Here is a 17,335-nt window from a genome sequence, read left to right on the forward strand (position 1 = left end):
GCAGTGGTTGAGAATCTGCCTGCTAATGCAGGGGCCTGGTCTGGGAAGATCCCACATGCCGCGGAGCAACTGGGCCCGTGAGCCACAACTGCTGAGCCTGCGCGTCTGGAGCCTGTGCTCCGCAACAAGAGAGGCCGCGATAGTGAGAGGCCCGCGCACCACGATGAAGAGTGGCCCCCGCACCACGATGAAAGGGTGGCCCCCGCTTGCCGCAACTAGAGAAAGCCCTCGCACGAAACGAAGACCCAACACAGCTAAAAATAAATAAATAAATAAAGTAGCTATTAATTTTTTTTTAAAAAAAGAACAGTGCTGGGCAACTACCGAGCCCACGTGCCACAACTACTGAAGCCCGCACGCCTAGAGCCCATGCTCCACAACAAGAGAACCCACCACAATGAGAAGCCCATGCACCGCAACGAAGAGTAGCCCCCGCTCGCCACAAACAGAGAAAAGCCCGCGTGCAGCAACAAAGACCCAATGCAGCCAAAAATAAAATTAAAAAAAAAAAAAAAAAAGTTAAAAGAACAGTGCTGGGTACTTCCCTGCTGACACAGTGGTTAGACTCCGAGCTCCCAATGCAGGGGGCCCGGGTTCGATCCCTGGTCAGGGAACTAGATCCTACATGCATGCCGCAACTAAGAGTTCGCATGCCACAACAAAGGAGCCCACGTGCCGCAACTAAGGAGCCCACAAGCCACAATTAAGGAGCCCATCGGCCACAACTAAGACCCAGCAGTGTGGGGTCATGGACTGTGAGTAGCTCTAGCATTACAAAATAATGCAAAACTATTTTCCAAAGTGTAAGAGAGTTGGGGAGATTTTTCACTGATACCTTTTAAAAGTTTTTGAGCCGTGTGAATGTATTACATATAATACATTATATAACATATTAAATGTAATTATAATTAAGAAATATTAACATTTTAAAAATATACACCAATGCACTGAACGAATATCAATTGAGCATCTACTATACACCACATACAACTGGGTGCTGACGGAATATAACAGGGATGGCAAGACTGGGCTCCTGGTGAGAGGGCAGTCTAGAAGGGAGGTCAGAATTGTACCTGCAGAAGGGTGCCACCAATTGGGGGAAGGTGAGCCATGCCAAACAGAGGTAAAATCAGAGCACCAGGAGAGTGCTTGTAAAAACCAATGGTCCCTATGCCTCTGTCACCTTATCCAAACCTTGGGAGCAACACCAAGGGACACAGGACATGTAGCATTTCCTTGTGTATAAAAACAAGACAAACAGAAATGCAAAGAGGTCCGCGTGGAAGGTTATTTAACAAGTTCCTGGCCAGCTGTGTATTTCTTCGAGCACACAGACTCACTTTTCAGGATCCATAAGGGAGAAGCCACCCACCACATACGCAATCACGGAGAGACAAACGTGGACAATGACCAGTATCATGGGTGATCAAGAGAATACTAATCAAGACCCGACAAGGTATCATTTGCCACACATATGATTGCAAAAGGTCAAAAGTTGGCCTCTAACTTACCTCCAATGGTTCAGAAAAGTGCATAAAAATAATAATATACAGACACAGAGAATAATAAAGCAAATGGGGCAAAATGTAAACAATTGAATCTGGATAAAGGGTTTGTAGGAGCTCCTTGAACTATTCTTATAGTCTTTTAAGTTTGAAATATCAAAATGAAACAAACATACACACATACATACACACGCCAATAAACACATTAAAAAAATAACAATAACTAAGTAAAAGCAGCCTGTGTGTGGACCAATGACAGTATGTCACAGATTAACCAAGATTATGGTTTATCTGATTCTATGTCCCTGAAGTTCAAAAAGGAACAAAGGTGAATGTGAGCGGTAGAAGGGCTGCTCCCACATTACCCAGGGCAAGAAGGAGACCACCCAGTCAGAGAGAAGGGGGTGGGAACACTTGTTGTGCACCTACTGTGTGCCCGGGCCCTGAGCCAGGCTAGCTGCTCCCCTGCTTGCTCTCTGTGAGGTGGGCTCCTCCTCAGCTTTGCCCACAGTCCCAGCCAAATGCCAAAGCCTGGCTCTTTCCTCAACACTGCAGCCGCCTTTCCTGGGTCACCTCACTGTGGATGGGGGCACAGGAAGGGCTGTCTGCCATCAGTGACCCCAGGGGTGGGGTGCTGGCTGTGGACTGGCCCTTCGGCATCGCTGGCTGGCTCCGAGCAGCTTCACCAGCCTGGCTCCCAGGGTCACAGAAAGGCCAGGAGAGGAGCTGAGTCCAAACACTGGGAGAAGGGTCACTCCAAAGACAGATCTTCTCAGTCTGTGTGCTCTGACCAGTGAGATCCCTGCAGGCCCCACTGCCTCCACTGGAGGTTTGCTAATTGTGGTCACAACCTACTAGTATGGCATAAAACCCATTTAGTGAATCTTAACCAGCATTTTCTTTTTTTAAAGGAATAGAAAATATCAGAGTGTATCACACGTGGTAAGGATAACTATCATTCACGGAACTTTTTTCATTTTTTAAATATACACGTCTGGGACTTCCCTGGTGGCGCAGTGGTTAAGAATCCACCTGCTAATGCAGGGGACAACGGTTCAAGCCCTGCTCCGGGAAGATCCCACGTGCCGAGGAGCAACTAAGTCCGTGCGCCACAACTACTGAGCCTGCACTCTAGAGCCCGCGAGCCACAACTACTGAGCCCACGTGCCACAACTACTGGAGCCTGCGTGCCTACAGCCTGTGCTCTGCAACTAGAGAAGCCACCGCAATGAGAAGCCCGTGCACTGCAATGAAGAGCAGCCACCACTCGTCACAACTAGAGAAAGCCCGCACGCAGCAACAAAGACCCAACGCAGCCAAAAATAAATTAATTAATTTTTAAAAAGTGACACTTTAGAATATTTAAAATAAATAAATAAATATGCACGTCTGTGTTGCATTGTGATATAAAATGTGCTTTTTTTTTTTTTTTGCTACTGTGTGTCTCAGTCAAAAAAAGTTTAAAAACAATGGTTTACACCTGCGCTGTCCAAATCAGTAGCCCCCTAGCCCTGTGTGGCTATTTAAGTTAATTAAAACTTAATAAAATAAAAAATTCAGCTTCTCCATCTCTCTAGCCACATGCTAAGTACTCAGTAGCCACATGGGGCTGGTGACCACTGCACTGGACAGCATAGGTATGGAATGTTTCCACCACCTTGGGAAGTTCTATTAGGCAGCACTGATCCACAACCACAACCATTACATATCCAATATATCAACTGACACTGCATGTGCAGACAGGCTGAACACAGGCCACTACCAAGAGTTAGGAGAGGGCTTCCCTGGTGGCGCAGTGGTTGAGAGTCTGCCTGCTAATGCAGGGGACACGGGTTCGAGCCCTGGTCTGGGAAGATCCCACATGCCGCGGAGCAACTGGGCCCTTGAGCCACAATTACTGAGCCTGCGCATCTGGAGTCTGTGCTCCGCAACAGGAGAGGCTGTGATGAGAGGCCCGCGCACCGTGATGAAGAGTGGCCCCCACTTGCCACAACTGGAGAAAGCCCTCGCACAGAAACGAAGACCCAACACAGCCATAAATAAATAAATAAGTAAATAAATAAATAAAATTAAAAAAAAAAAGAGTTAGGGGAAATCTCATCTTCTTGGTGTATTTTCTTTATCAAAAGTGAAGCCACAAAATCTCCGGAGAGCTTCCAACCAAATGCATGAGCCAATGAGAACAGGTCCACCGGGATTACTGAGCCGTCCCTGGGTGCAGAGCCGGGCACTGGATCTCCAAGGAAAAGGAGAGGTCATGCTCCCAAAAGAGCTCCCAGGCTGCCATCCTCAGGAAGCCCCAAGTGTCACTGGTGGTAAAAGGCATTATAAATGGACACACTCTACTTCAGGCTTCAAAACGCCAGGGCATTGTCCAGCCTTGCCCGATTGTCTGTAAGGGGCAGACAAAGGCTTTTGTAACAAGCCCTCATCAGACTTGGCTTTCCCCTCAGCCTGCCCTCTCTGCTCTGGCTCACAAGCTAAACAATCTGCTGCTAGTCATGGGAACAGAAGACAGAGGTCTTGGCCCAGTGACTAACTTGCTATCTTTCCAGAGAAGCAGTGCTTCTGGAAATACTGGCTAAGCGAGGACAGTAAAAGGGAATTCTGTTAACCCAAGCCAGTTAAGTGTTTCCTTACTGCTGGGCAAGGCGCCATCAGATGGCCAGGGGATTAATTTTCAAATGCTGTTATAAACACCTGCACTTTGGTAAAGACCAGATCCACCCCTCCTTTCCAACTTTAACACCCTGGGGGCTCGCCCGAGTTCTGGCTAAGCCACCGTGACACTTCCCTGCTCTTCCCAAACAGGCTGCTGCTTCCCATCCGGCATCTGACTGCTTAAAGCAAAGCGCTGTCCACCAGGTGTGCTAAGCTGCCCCTGCTCCTGGTCCCATCATTAGCTTGCAGGTGATCCATGGAGATATCACAGGATACAGTGCTGAAACTTCAAAATCTCCATCATCTTATCAGCTACTCTAACAAGCACCACCTACAATTATGCCAGCGCCCAGGGCGTGTGTCTTCGATTGTGATCACGATCCCACAGCTATCCTGGAATCCTCCCGAGGCTCCTCCCAGTCCAGGCATGGCACCCTCATTCCAGCTCTAGCTGGCCAGGAAGCAGCCTGCTTACCACTCCACCTCCCTTTAAAAACTGAGCGTTTTCTCCTTCTATTCCCCCAGGACCCTAGGAATATAAAGTGGCACAGTAGCTCACTAAATTATTAGCGCAAGAAAGCATCTACAAATTTTAATACAGCTTTCCTAAGAATTTTCATTTTCATGGAATCCCCCAAAAGAAGTGTTTTTCAAACTACTGATCGAGACTCATATGGGTCTCAAAACCAATTTAGTGGGTTAAAAAAAAGAAAGGCTAGGATAGGAAATATTAAGTGCATCAAATATAGGGTTGTGAAAGATTAATTTTAGTTGCGCGTGTGTGTGTGTGTGTGTGTGTGTGTGTGTTTGCTGGGCCATGATGTAAAATGCATTTTTTAAAATAAATTTATTTATTTAATTTATTTATTATTTTTGGCTGCGTTGGAGTCTTCGTTGCTGCGTGCGGGATTTCTCTAGTTGCGGCGAGCAGGGGCCACTCTTGGTTGCGGTGCTCAGGCTTCTCATTGTGGTGGCTTCTCTTGTTGCAGAGCACGGGCTCTAGGCACACGGGCTTCAGTAGTTGTGGCTCGCGGGCTCTAGAGCGCAGGCTCAGTAGTTGTGGTACATGGGCTTAGTTGCTCTGTGGCATGTGGGATCTTCCCGGATCAGGGCACAAACCCATGTCCCCTGCATTGGCAGGAGGATTCTTAACCACTGCGCCACCAGGGAAGCCCTAAAATGCATTTCTTGTAGGGGACTTTAACCAAAACCATTACAAAGCCACTATCCTACTCCTGGGCTCCTTGAACCTTAATGAGCTTAAGAATCAGCTGGAGAGCTTGTTTAAAAAATGCGGATCCTCAGACCCCACTCTCACGGATTCCGCCCTAAGTCTGAGGTACCGTCCATAAATCTACAATTTTTTTTTAAAGCAATGTCCTTCCCCCCACCATCCAATGCAGAATATTGTCCTTGGAGAGTATGAAACCCAACTTACTGAATTTTCCCCGTCAAGTTCAAGACACTTGGGCAAAAAAGTGTGGAGAGATCTTCAGCAACAGTGGTGACGACTCTCAGCCAAAGAGAGTCCCTTGGGTCACGTGATGGAAATAACTTCCTGTCACCTGCCTACGCCCCTGTCCCAGCCAAAGCAACATACCTAAACTCCTCTTCTTCCCACCATTCACCTACTTCTTGTCCTTGAGACTTGAACTCGAATGGCTTTCTCTACCAGGAGACCTTCTTTGTTAACCACACTGTCTGTCCACCTAAAGGACATGGACGTCTTCAACGTCTCTTATTTTATGTCTCTCACTTGCTTTCTGTGTCTTACCTGAAGTCTGTAAGGCACACGCCATACTCACTTACCCAAGCTCTCCCACTAGATCCTAAGTGCCCCAAGGACGTGCGGCAGTCTCAATTTTGCATCCCCAAGGGCCCATGATGCCAGATTCACTGGCTCCACACGTGTCCTGGTTTGTCAGCTCTGGGGTCCTGACGTCCCACCCAGCTGGAGAAGCACGTCCTGTCCTGTGGCTTTCCATATACGGCCACAGCAGACAATCCTGTGGATTCTCGGAGATGGAGGCAGGGGCACCACGGCAGGAGGCCAGTTCACACGCGGAGGATGAAGAAACACGCTCAGGGCCACGCCCAGCCCCGAAAGCCCCTAGACGCCCAGGCTGCCTGCTGCTCCTCCAGCTCAGCGTCCCAGGCAGGCGACAGACGTCCTGCTCCAGCGGCCAAGGTGAAGGGCAGCTCTTCTCCCCGAAGGCAACGTGGCCACACAAAGCCACTCACAGGCTCCATGACTGGGACAAGTCACTTAATCTCTCTAACTAAACCTTGGCGTCTTCACCCACAACTCGGATAGCGACATGTATCGCAGAGGATCACCGTGATCACTGAGGTAGGTACTTACACGGGGCCTGGCCCACAGGCTGCATTCAATCAGTGCACTTCTGTTAGGTAACTGTCCCGGGCCCTGGCCCACCTTGGGGGACTCGACCCCACCCCCGTCCTCACCTTCTGCTTCGTGCTGAGGGGCTGCGACTTCAACTTTTCATCCTTGCTCTTGGAAATCCTCAGGAACTGTTTGAGGTCTCCCTGAGGAAAAGCCAAGCGTCTCTGTCAAGTCAGAGTACAGCTGGTATCTCCAAAACATCCAACCCAGCAGGTGCTCACAAGGTACCCACCCCGGGGGGATGGGGGGGGGCGGTGAGGAGCCCCGACCTGAATGCCCAATCCCCAGCCCAGACCCCCTCCAACGGGGAGAGTCCAGTGGGAATTAAAAACTATAGGAAGTGCCTCCTAGAAGCTCTCAGTCGGAAAGGGAGGAGGACGGTCATTGCGACCCTCAGGAGAGGCCCCAGATGGGCAGGTGAGGAAGCCCCTGCCCTGAGGGAGCCAAGAGAGGAAAACCCCACAGCCCCCAACCCTCTGTCTTCACAGGGTCTTCACGGACCCCAGACAGGACAGACATAACAAAGAGGGGACACCAGCGGCAGAAACATGCACAAAGCGCTCATCAGCACTCACTAACGGAAAGACGAGGGTCACTCCGCCCCCTTCCTGCCCCCGAGCTGGGGAGTTTGACAAGCAGCAGTTTGAGAACCAAGGGGATTAGGCCTAGATGGGCCAGGGAATGAAGAGCGAGGGGTGGAGCTGGGCGTGACAAGCAGCGTGGAAAGAGAAGGCTAGTGGCGGGGTTAACACTGTCCCTCAAGTGGTACGGGCTGCAGGGAAAGAAGGAAAGCCAGTTTCTGACGTGTTTATTCTCAAGGGCTGACAAGCCCTGGGGAGGGAAAAAAAAAAAAACAAACCAAAGAAAACGAGAGTCAGAGAAGAGGACCTGGAAGGCAACCAGGCAGTGGGCAGAGGGAGAAGCCGGAAGAACCTGGGCCCCACCCCCAGACCTGGGGCTGGCAGACGGGGTGCGGGTCAACGAAAGGCGGGTGTCGGAGAGCTGGGGGGACAGGAGGCTGAGCATCTCAAGGTGGTGACAGCAGGTTCCCACGGTGCCCCCCGCCCCCCAGGTCAGAGCACTGCCCAGCCCGAGACAAGCAGGGCCCCGGCCAGCAGCATACCAGGTCCACATACTCCAGCACCATGTAGTGGGGCTCGGCCTCCCGGCACAGCCCCAGCAGCCGCACCACGTTGGCGTGGTTCAGCTTCCCAAACATCTCGAACTCCCTCCGGAAGTCCAGCTGCTGCTGCTCGTCCCGGCTCTGCAGGCTCTTCACAAGCACCAGGGTCTCTGGCACCCCCTCCTCCAAGCCCTGCGCCTTTGCCAGGAACACCTCCCCAAACTCGCTCTTCCCTGCGGGCACACGTCTGAGTCGGCCAGCAGCCTTCCCCCGAGCAGAGAAAAGCCCCTGACTTGGGAGGCACCTGGCCTGTGTCACACAGCAGGGCGTCTCTCTGCTCCACCCGCCTGGACCGGGCGGTGGCCCCAGCTGTGTGGGTGACCCTGAGCAAACCACTTCCCCTTCTGCCCTGGGCTTGGCAGTCGCTAACAGTGAACTAAAGGGGTCAGATTAATAGTATTTTCTAGAGGGTGGTCTGTATGAGAATTTTAGGTCGTTCACCATAAACAGATCTTAGTTCTACATTCTAACCTATGCTCAGAAAACATTTAACTAGCACAGATCCGTAACTTCTCACAGTTCTTCCTAAAACAAAGCTAACTTTAGATTTTTTTTTAAAAGGTGAGGGAGAGTCAATCTAAAGAAAATATCAAGTGAATAATACACAGGAATGACAAAATCTGTGGAGGTGGGGTGTGGACAACAGGCGGGGGACACACTGGACCGGGCCTCCCCAAAGCTCCCTCCATTTCTGATGTTCTGGGCCTCAGGGACTCCAGAGCCACCAGCCCTAGCGCAGCCCCAAGACAGACCAGAGCCTGTAGTTAAGCAGGGGTGATGATGGCCAAGGCAACACACCCAGTGTGGTGATGGGCTGCAGGCTGGCCCGAGGGAAGTGCATCTTGTCACTTGTGCTGTGGCGTTTGTTGGTGGCCGCAGAGCCGGAGCCCAAGCTGGTCAAGGCCACTTCCTCTTGGATCTCTGCTGAGGGCTGTCCGTTCTGCAGAGGCCCGCCTGGGAAGAAGGGGCAGGGAGGGTGTCAAGATAAGACCTGACACTCTGGCCACCACGGGGACTGCAGTTCTTTCCCACAATCTCCCACTTCTACCAAAGGGGTCCAATCCTGGGGTCCCACACAAAATCCACACACAATCCAACCGATGAACTGATGGGGCTGGGGCGAGGGAGACAGGCATCCCTTAGGGTATGACCACTTATTGACACAGCCGATTACAACTTCTGAAATGGAACAAACTGCACAAGTTTCATCTGAGTCACTGGTCCCTGGACAGCATGGTGACATAAGGGTTTTTGCTTTCATAGGGTCTCCTACAGGCACAAAGGGAAAATCACAACAAGGGAAACCCAGGCCCTGCTCCTGAACTCCTGAACTGAGAGGGGAGACTCAGCAATGTCCCCAGGGGGCCCCCAGTCGGAGGAGAGAATGGCAGGAGGAGGGAAACAGGCAGACAGATCGCCCCTGGGGAAATTCAAAGACTAATGGGGGGAGACAAGGTGTACAAAGGAACATGAACACATATACTTAAATTATGTCTGTGGTTTCGAACTGCAGGGAGAAGGCAGGGAAACGTAGGAGGCTGGCCCAAGAGGCTCCAATGAGCAAGATGTAAGCCAGGTTGCACAGAAGCCAAGGCCCAGGGAATCGGCCAACTCCAGGCTTCCAGCTGGGATTGGGGCAGGGGGGCGGCGGCGGGGGGGGGAGGAAGGGGGGGAGGGCGGGCGGTGTGGCTCTGCTCTGGCTCCAGCTGTTCCCTCCAGCGCCACAGCGCTGTCCTCCGTGGCCACGGGAGGGCGCTCAGCACCTGCGCACAGCACCGCCTCCCTCTTCCTCGGCCTCCCTCCTCCAGGGCCCCTCACCATTGAGGCACTCCATCTCTGGCTCTTCGCCCTCCGGCTGCTTCTGAAGCCGCTTGGCCTTGCAGCGCTTCTTGCAGTAGAACATGAGGCCCAGCACGGCAATGATGTAGGCCACGGCGGCACCCACCGACAGCCCGATAGTCTGGATCATCTTGTAAGGTGGAGGGCTGCCCAGGCCCTCCGACTCCTCCAGCACCGGTTTGTCTGAGAGACATACAGATAGGTGTGAGCAGGGGCTGCTGAAGCAGGCCCAGCCCTACTTCCCTACTGGCGCTCCCTACTGCACACACACGACAGCCTCCCAGACAGACACTTGATAGCCTGACCAAGCCAGAGCGACCCAGGGGGGGTCACCACCATCAATGGCGTCAACAAGGGCCAGGTCCTCAGGGCCCCACCAAGGCCAGAGGGAGCTCTGCAGGAGTTGAGGCCAGTGATTCCCAAGCTGGCTCTGCATCCGGGCACGAGGCCGGGGACACACGTAAGAAGCACACCTGTTGGCCCCACCACAAACCCACACTGTTTGTTAACAAGCTTCCTTAGTGACTTGACATCATGAGTCAGGCTCTGAAGAGCTGCATCTGGGAACTTTTGGTTTAGAATCCCAGCCATCGCCCAGCACAGAGTGGTTCTTCAAGAAATGTATTGGTAGGGACTTCCCTGGCGGTCCAGTGGTTAGGGCTCTGCGCTTCCACTGCAGGGGGCATGGGTTCAATCCCTGGTCAGGGAACTAAGATCTTTCATGTGCGGCACGGCCAAAAAAAAAAAAAAAAATTTAAAAAAAGAGAAACATATTTGCAGAAGGGATCTTCTAGTCTAGGGGCTTTCAGTGGCCTCAGGTCCCATGGAGAAAGAGGTGCCAGGAGGAAGAGAGGCCCAAGGGGGAGGCCATGCAGGATCCCCCAACCCTCACACACACCCAGTGGCTTCAACCAAGGAGGCTGTCACTTCACCTTACCCATTTAAAGTTCCACATAAAACTTTGTCTAGAAAACCAGTTCTGCTGCTAAACCAAAAAAAGTTTGAAACCTCTCATTTAAACCACTCCCACCTTACAGAGAAAAAAGCCCCTGGGGAGGAAATAACACCTGCAAGGGCACAGAGATGGTTAGCAAGAGAGGCCAGACCCAAACCCCAAGTCCCTGACCCTAGTCAGGGTGTTTCACCTGACACATCATCCTCTCTGGGCCTCCAGGGTAAAGGAAACTTGTGCTGCTGCATCCTGGCCTGATCCCCTCCCCGCCCACCCAGGGACCTGTAGGGAGACCTGGGAGGAAGCATTTTAGGACAAGGGCACCATCCCCCTGACTCCCCCGGAACAGACACACACCCACTAGCCATGGAATGTTTAAGGGAGAGCCCAGGTCCAGGCAAGGAACCTGAGACTGACTGTGAGGTGGCCCGGTGGAGGGGACACAGCTGAATGCCCGCGCCCACCGCAAAAATGGTTTCGTGCCTTCTGTGTACAGGGGCCAATGGTTACAAGGATGAGAAAGAAGTGAGGTGCCCCCACTTCCTGTGCAGGACACCCCTCCGGGTCCCATACCCACAACATAGAGGGGGGCCTCCGTGTGCTTGATGTTGCAGCTGTTGCCTGCGATGCAGGTGTAGCGGCCCGAGTCCTCGGGGGCAACATCGTGGATCACCAGGGAGCCGTTCTGGAAGATGTGCATCCTGCCAGGAGAGAAGTCACAGCGTTGCCCACCAGGCCAGCTCCAGGGAGACTGGGCTGCAGGAGAGGCGGGGTGGGTGTGGGAAGGAGACAGCCTACCTGGGTCCCAGCTTGGTGGGGTCCAGGATACGGTCTTTGCCCTTCCACTGAATGAGTGGCTTGGGGTCCCCCTGGGCCTCGCACCGCAGCAGGGCCGTGTGGCCCTGGTACACGGTCGTGCGCTCCGGCTCCACCTTGAAGGTGATGAACACTGGATGGGAAGAGCCCGGTGAGGGGCAGGGAGCACTGAGCAAAGGGGCTGGCGGGGTGCAGGCAGCTGCCCCACAGGGCCCGCCAGCCCCAGCCCCAGCACCCTGCACGGTCGCACCTGCCACGGTGAGCTGGACGTGGGCACGGATCTGGCCCTGCAGCCCGTTGGAGGCGATGCAAGTGTAGTTGCCAGCATCATTGCGGGTCACCCTGGAGAAGTGCAAGGTCCCGGCGTTGTCTGTCACCCACTCTGGAAGGCTGCTCCCATCTACAGGGGCAACATTGGGGAATGATGGGATGGACCAGAGTCCCATGGGTGGCCAGCAATGCCCTCAGTCACTCACCTCTACTGAAAAACACGCCATCGCTCCTGGCTATTCACAGACAAGATCCAAACACCTGAGCCAGGCACTGGGAGTCCCTATTACTTACTCCTTTTCTAATTTTTCAGTCTCACGTCCTTCTACTGCCCTGTAAAACGTTCCACTTCCACCAAACTGGACTTCTGCTTGGGCTTGGAATTTGCCTTGCTCTCACCCTCACTGCCTGTCACTCTCCACTCCTAGAACCCATTCCTGCTCTTTGCCATCGTCCCACCCATTCTGAGTCCCACCCCCCACAGACAGCTCCCCCAGACACCTGAGCAGAGACAGCCCACTTGCTGCTCAGAATCTACAACCCCACTCTCTCTCACTGTTAATGGGAATGTAAAAACCTTTTAAAAAACAATTTGGCCATTCGCATCAAGGGTTGTAAAAATGTGCATACCCTTTTATACATAATTATTCCATTTCTGGGAATCTTTCCCAAAGGAAATAAACCCAAGTCCAGAAAAAATTCTGCCTCAAGATGTTTACTGCAGCAATAAAAAGACAGAGAGAGAGAGAGAGGCAGAGAGAGAGAGACAGAGAAAGGGAGGGAGGAAGGGAGGGTGGTTAACAACCCAAATGTCCAACATTTAGGGGATATTTAAGTAAATTACAGTGAATCCAATCATTGGAATATTATTGCAATCATCAAAACCAATGTTTATGTACAAAACCAAGGGGAAATGCTTGCTAATGTTAAGTAAAAATAGATAAAATTACATACAGTTATCTGCATCTTCCATTTCTATAGTAAGCATGACTTACTCATGGAAGTATAATAAGTGAAAATTATATGTACAGTAAAACTGCTATGTAAAAACAGAAAGACGTACACAGAAAAAGGTACACACCCAGAGATGACTGATGGTGGGATTATGCATTATTTTCTGCCAAAATTTTCTAAAGGATTACTTTTACGTTGGAAAGGATGACTATTTTGAAAAGGGGGAAAGAAGGACTTTACGGCCCTGTCTGGACCAATCCAATCATGTGTTGCCTTGAGTCGTCTTATATGTTGTCTAATGCTGTAACCTGACCTCTTTTGTGTCTGGCTTTTTTTTTCTAACTGGACCAGAAATTGGCCCCTACATTTCTTGTCTATCCCAAAGTTTCGGGCACTCAGCTGGTCCTCAGACAGGCATACATCTGACCGGTGGACTGCCTGCTGCCCCCCACCCCATGCTCACACAGTACCCACCTGCCCGGACCCACTTAATAGTGGGCTTCTCTCGGCCTGTGGCTGAGCAGGGAACCGTGGCCTCCTTGTCAAACTCCATGCACTGCTGCGGCCGGGGCGGTGGTGTGAACTTGAGCTTTTCTGTTTCAGTAGCGGAAAAGGGGAGGAATTGAGGCGGCAGGCCTGAAGATTCTGGACCCTGCTGCTCCCTCCCTGGTCCTCTCCTGCCCAGGAGGCCAGGCGCCAGCTCACCCAGCACTTGGACGCGGGCCTGGGCCTCGATGCTGCCAGCAGGGGTGCTGCTCACGCAGCGGTACCACGTCCCGTCGTACACCTCCACGCTGTTGATGCGCAAGGTCCCGTTCTTGAAGACCTCGAACCGCGAGTCCTGCAGCACAGGAGATGTGCCTGAGAGCGGGTCTCGGCCTGCCCCCCACCATCATCTCCCTGGGGGCAGCCTCGGGGTTGGGGGAAGCGGGCCTTGGAGGTGAGCACAGAGGACTCTGTGTCCCCGCCCCCCCCCAGCAGTAATCCCCGTTCTCACCTCAGAGATGAGCATCTGGTTTCTGTACCAGGAGACTGTGGGTTTGGGTGTGGCCTGGGTCAGGCAATGCAAATAGCCTGGCTTGCCCTCCTCCAGCTGGCTGTCTTGGGGCTTCTCCAGCCACGTGGGCACAGCTTAGAGGGACAGGGAGGAAACAGAAGGTTGACCAACACATCTGCAAAACCAACAGATCCAATCCCAAGAAATTCTAATACCCTCCCCGCCAACCCCGGCCCTGAGTTTAGAAACCCTTGTCTGCTCCGGTGATAACTGCAGCCATTACCCCTTAGTGAAGGCCCATGTGCCGGCACCTTTTGAACATTATCCTAGTTAATGATCACAATATACCCCCAAGGTATTTATTTTTATACCCATTTTATAGATAAGACAACAGAGGTTCAAAGAAGTAATGGTGATTTATTAATCCATGACAGAGAGAGGATTGAAAACTCTGGTCTGCATGACTCCAAAATCCTTGCTTTCTTTATTACACCGTAACGTTCCAAGGCTCGGTCCTTGAACCTCTGTTCCGTTTTAGCCATGCTCATCCCCTGAATGATCTCATCCAGTCCACAGCCTTCAGTACTATCCAAGTGGATGAGTCCCAAATACACAGCCTGGCTCCTGACCTCCCCCCAATGAACTTCAGACCTGCAAATAGTACCAGCGTTTCCAATTGGATATCTAATAGGCACTTCAGGCTTTATACGTGCAAAAGAGAATGCTCAATTTCTCCCCAAACCTGCTCATCTCAGTTTTCTCTATCTCAGTAAATAGCACCACTATCCAGCCAACTGTATAAGCCAAAAACTTAGTTGACTTCTCTCTCTATGGCTTCCCCCGCCACCACATTCATTCTACGCAAACCTCATCTACCTCAGCTCTAAAATGTATCCTAAATTTCACCATCTCCCACCTCCACCGCTACCACCTCTGTTCAAGCCCCTTAAACACCTCCCCTAGATGCTTACAGTCATCTATTAACTGGTTTCCTGTTTAGACTCTTGCCCCTAACAGTCTATAGTCTTCTCAGAATAGCCAGAGTCACCTTTTGAAAATGTCACTCTCACACTCAATCCCTGCAAGGACTTCTCATCCTCTGACTTGGTGGGGCAGACTTTGCAAAGATGGCTTTAAACAGTCCTCCCATCTCTTGCTTCTCTTTGTAATGTGACGTTGCCACTTTCCCATCAAGAGGCAGGGTCTATTTCTCTACTGCCTGGAATCTGGGTGGCCTGTGACTTGCCCTGTCCAATGGAATATAATGGACAATGTCTAAGCTAATGCCTTGAGAAGGCTTGCAGCATCCACTTTTGCACTCTTGGAACCCAGCCTCCACGTGAGAAGCCTGAGCTAGTCTGTTGGAGCGGCCGTGTGGAAGGGAACCAAGGCACCCTGGTCGATATCCTCCCTCAACTGCCAGACTGAGCGAGGCACCTGAGGGGGGACATCAGGGAACAGCCAGCCACCAGCTGATGTATCAGCTGCCGCCAACAGCACATGGAGCTGAACCATACCCACAGAATCAATCATGAGCAAATCAGTGGCTATTGTTTCAAGTTTTGGACTGGTTTGTTACACAGCAGTAGATAACTGGTACACTTGTATTACAAGCCAAAGTCCTTACCATGATCTTACAAAGCTTCTTATGATCTAATCTCTGCCTCTCAGACAACCTCAACCACACTCACCATCACTTATTCAACACAAGCCACACAGGCTACTGCTGTCCCTTCAATTTACAAGCCCATTTTTTGCTCAGGGCCCGTCCACGTGGTTCCCTCTTTAATTTAAGCATCAGCTCAAATACCACCTTCTAAAGAAATCTTCTCTAAACTCCCCTTGGCCCTCATGCCGTCTCTCTGCCACTTACCCTATTTTATTTTTCTTCATGGCTCTGCTGCCACCTAAAACCATGTATTTGTTCATTCAACTGTTTTCCTTGTTTGCTTTGTTGCTCCTATTAGACTACGAACTCCACAAGGGGAAGGATTTTTGTCTGCTTTGTTTATTGCTGCATTCCCAGTACTGGGAGCAGTGCCTAGCACAAAGAAGGCACTCGGTAAATCTGTTGATGGAATGCAGGGATGGAGTCCTCCCTCCTCTGGACTGTACCCCCTACCCCTTCGCACCAGTCCAGCCCTGCGTGTGTCACGTACTCTAACTCCACAGGCCTTCTTCTCAGGGAGCAGTGCAGGCACAGGGCACTGTTGGTGCCTGTCAAAAGACTGATCAAAGCCAGCACTCCCACCTCCAGCACGCATATGCCTCACTTGGAGCATTTGTTAAACACTCTTTGGGCCCACCCCCAGAGAGGCTGGGGGCAGGAGATGTGGAGTGTGGTCCCAGATTCTGCATTTTTAAAAGCATCCCCAATAAAACAGGTGAACAACAGACCCCGACTGGAGAAAGGCCAATCGTGGCTGCTTGCATTTGTCTGCGTGTCGCTGTGGAAGTGTCCTGAGCGCATGTTACCTGGGTGCTGCAGCTTCCCACCTGAACCAGGTACCTGAGCACGAAAGCGCATGTCTCCTAGGTTTTAGTATCTTAATGGGAATAATACCATCACAACTTACAAGTGTACAAAGCTCTTTTCATGTTTGAAATCTTTCTGAATTTTTGCAATTTACCTACTTGGAAAGATGTAGAGGTAAATGGAAGAAGCAGGTTGCAAAATAGTATGTGTGTGTGTATGAATTTGTCTCAGATATCCTTTTAAATTATCACAAACGTTTGACACAGGCATGGTGTAAATAAGTATATCTCTATGCCTGTAGCAAGGGTATATAGGTCTTTATCATTTATTTCACAAGTCATATGTTCACTGTAGAAATCTGGAAAGTATAACAACAAATAAAATAATTACTACATATAACTCCGACACATCACCTTCCCAAAAAAGAAAAGGAAAAATCTTTTTTATCTACTTCACTGATCTTTCTGGCCATCTAGTAGGGAAGGTAGTGAGTTATTAAGCCCTATTTTATGGATGAGGAAACTGACCCCTGGCAAGGCAGGTGACTTTCTACCCATGGTCATTCCATGCACTGGGGACAGAGTGGGACCTGGGTCTCAAGACTCCCACTCCATTGCTTTGTCCTCTGCAGCCAGAGGACCACTTTCCTGGCACCCCAACCTCTGTGCCTGGCTCGCCACTGTCCACTCCAATATCACCTCCCAGCGGCTGACTGGTTCCCAAGCCGGCAGGGCTCAGAGCTGAGGCGGGGCCTCAGGTGAGCACCAGGGAAGCCTCTATCCATCACACCCAGAGCCCAAGACCTCCTGGGACCTGGGCTCCCCTCCTCGCCTCGCCCTTCAGGGCAAAGGTGCTCACTGGCCACGGTGACGTTGACATCCTGTCTCCGCCCACCAGCCAGGTTGGCCGCATGGCAGGTATAGACACCAGCATCGCTCTCAGCAGTGCTGGCGAACACCAGCTCATGGCCCTGCTGGTAGACTCTGCCGTGGGCAGGCAGACGGGCTCCCGCGTGCTCCCACCACACACTGGGCTCCGGCAGACCCTGGGGGGGCGGGCAGGCCACACGCTCCTCGCTGCCAGCCGTGAACACCCGTGGCTCAAATGGTGGCATATCTTCAATCTCTGCAGGGATGGGAGCAGACAGCCTGGTTATTGTGGGGCCCAGGGTACCTGATGTTCTCCCGCAGCAAGCCTTGCCCTTTCTAGCACGAGCCCTCCCCGTGACCTTCAGCATTTCCTCTTCCAACCCCAGCAACCTCTTCCTCCCTCTGCCCT

General features: G+C 51.7%; 1 protein-coding gene across 1 annotated transcript in view; it reads right to left on the reverse strand.

Annotated features, from left to right (window-relative positions):
• The window catches only part of PTK7 (protein tyrosine kinase 7 (inactive)), a 59,839-nt gene that overhangs the window by 3,714 nt on the left and 38,790 nt on the right, over nucleotides 1-17,335 (reverse strand). The window contains exons 7-17 of the mRNA XM_036868250.1: nucleotides 16,916-17,182; nucleotides 13,582-13,715; nucleotides 13,290-13,425; nucleotides 13,059-13,178; nucleotides 11,611-11,760; nucleotides 11,343-11,493; nucleotides 11,118-11,245; nucleotides 9,572-9,775; nucleotides 8,552-8,707; nucleotides 7,694-7,926; nucleotides 6,633-6,713 (exon numbers count right to left, since the gene is read on the reverse strand). Of these exons, the coding sequence (XP_036724145.1) occupies nucleotides 6,633-6,713; nucleotides 7,694-7,926; nucleotides 8,552-8,707; nucleotides 9,572-9,775; nucleotides 11,118-11,245; nucleotides 11,343-11,493; nucleotides 11,611-11,760; nucleotides 13,059-13,178; nucleotides 13,290-13,425; nucleotides 13,582-13,715; nucleotides 16,916-17,182 (1,760 nt within the window). The remainder of the gene's footprint in view (nucleotides 1-6,632; nucleotides 6,714-7,693; nucleotides 7,927-8,551; nucleotides 8,708-9,571; nucleotides 9,776-11,117; nucleotides 11,246-11,342; nucleotides 11,494-11,610; nucleotides 11,761-13,058; nucleotides 13,179-13,289; nucleotides 13,426-13,581; nucleotides 13,716-16,915; nucleotides 17,183-17,335) is intronic.

Source organism: Balaenoptera musculus, chromosome 11 (assembly GCF_009873245.2).
Source record: "Balaenoptera musculus isolate JJ_BM4_2016_0621 chromosome 11, mBalMus1.pri.v3, whole genome shotgun sequence".
NCBI classification, from domain to species: domain Eukaryota; kingdom Metazoa; phylum Chordata; class Mammalia; order Artiodactyla; family Balaenopteridae; genus Balaenoptera; species Balaenoptera musculus.